Genomic DNA, 1,909 nt, shown 5'->3' on the forward strand with positions numbered 1-1,909 from the left:
AGCGCTGCTTTATTTTTATAACTAAAAAAAATTCAAACCATATCCTATGAAGTGTATGGAATTACAGTACTGGGTAAAGCAACACGATGCACATGGCGAGGTGTGAGGTGTCAGGTTTTAGCTCTGGTTTTGAATGCAAAATTTATCAACATTTCAGTTTCAGCCCAGACCATTTTGGAAGCAGCCACCAAATTTGGATCCCAGCTTTTCCAGACTTCAGTGGTGTGCAGATCAGGCTTTCTGGTTCTGAGTCACCTCTAATAGTCATTAGTACTCCATACTAAAAAAGGGGGAAATTAAGGATAAGTCAATTATTTTCCATTGAAATATTGTGGGTGAGCAGTTTGCAATGTATTTAGACTGTTTTATTCAGTGGAAATTCCCTAGCAGCCTTAGGAGCTTGAGGACATGTGATAACAAACTGGTTAAGTGTTTCAGTAAAGATCCAGAAGTGTGAGTTTGAGCTTCTGGTGCTAAACTGAGCAGTGCCCTCAGTTGACACGGCTGTAAAAGTGCACAAGGTAATTAGGGCTGAGGAGACAAATATGGGTGGATGTGATGCGAGACAAGTCACTCCATTGTGTTCTCCTGGCTACAAAAACTGGTGTGCCCTAATCCTGGTAGCCCAAGATGTCACTTAAAGTTTGGGGACCAATTCTGACCTAAAAGCACCAATTTTGGTGCGACTGTGCTCCGATGAAGGTGATGTGTTTGTCTTTTTTTCAGAGCTGAGGTGGAGTGCAGGAACTACCGTCTGACAGCAGCTCGGAAGGGAATTCAGTTGGACCAAACGGATGAAGATTGGGAACACAAGAAAGAAGAGCTTAAGAAAGCTATACCTTGCACCCAAAAGAAACATGCACACTGCCCTCAGCAGAAAAATATAGGAAAGAGGTTGAAAAAATAGGGATTCCTTAGAAAGACACCGAGAGCCTGTGGGTGGGCATGAAGATGCTAGCAGACTCCAGACATGTCTGGAGTATGAAATAAATGAGGGTGAAAAAGCAGATGGCTCTCAGAAGACGCTGTGATGTGTTGTACCTATGAGCAACAGTGGCAGTTTTTGAGTCGGGTCCCTACCTATTTACATCCTTATGTTCTTATCCCATGTAAAGTAGGAGGGCTAGAAACCTGGAAATTTGACATATATATGCTGGTTCTGTGATTTGGTGAACATGCATGATCCCGCGCTCATAAACGATAACCAGGGATCCTGGTTTTCCCTGATAAAAAAATTGCAAATTTTCTGATAAAATATTGCAAATTCTGATAAACCCCTCAAAATCTGTGATTAAAATGGAAGCCCCCCACAGCCCTGCTGGTACCCTTCACTCCCACCCACAGCCCCCTGTCCCCCAGTCCTGCCAGAGGGGACCCCTAGCTGCCAGGACTATAGGGCTAAGGACCCAGGTCTTCCGCCTGCTTGCCTGCTGTGGGCTCTGGTGGGTGGGTGGGGGGGACCTGTGCCCCCCGGATCTGTGCATGGGGTGGGGGCAGAGTGGGTTGCCTGCTGTGGGCTCAGGCTTCTGCCCTGCTACCTTCCCCCAGGGCCTCCACAGCCCAGTGGGTGCAACCTGGCACTGCAGGGCAAAGCAGAGCTGCGTGGAGAAGCTCCTTGCTGCTGCAAGCTCCATGCTGCCCTGGTGATGCATCCCCTGAGTGTGCAGCAGCAGTGAGGGGCGCAACCCCGTGCCACTGCCCTCACTGCTGCTGTGCACGCAGGGGATGTGTTGCCAGGGCAGCACAGAGTTCACAGTGGCAAGCAGCTTTCCTGCACAGCCCTGCAATACCAGGTTGCACCCATTGGGCTGCAGAAGCCCCAGGGAAGGGCAGCAGGGTGGGGAACTTGAGCCTGTAGCATGCAGTGAGCACCTGCCTCTGCCCCATGTACAGATCTAGGGGGCATGGG

The 1,909-nt window shown here is 49.2% G+C and overlaps 1 protein-coding gene across 1 annotated transcript in view; it reads left to right on the forward strand.

The window, feature by feature from the left end:
* ANKRD66 (ankyrin repeat domain 66) overlaps positions 1–1,442 on the forward strand; it is a 26,339-nt gene extending 24,897 nt beyond the window's left edge. Inside the window, exon 4 of the mRNA XM_019520989.1 lies at positions 727–1,442. Coding sequence (XP_019376534.1) covers positions 727–907 — 181 coding nt within the window. The 3' untranslated portion in view covers positions 908–1,442. The remainder of the gene's footprint in view (positions 1–726) is intronic.
* Positions 1,443–1,909: the final 467 nt, after the last annotated feature.

Source organism: Gavialis gangeticus, unplaced genomic scaffold, assembly GCF_001723915.1.
Source record: "Gavialis gangeticus isolate Ggan-Ray unplaced genomic scaffold, GavGan_comp1, whole genome shotgun sequence".
NCBI classification, from domain to species: Eukaryota; Metazoa; Chordata; order Crocodylia; family Gavialidae; genus Gavialis; species Gavialis gangeticus.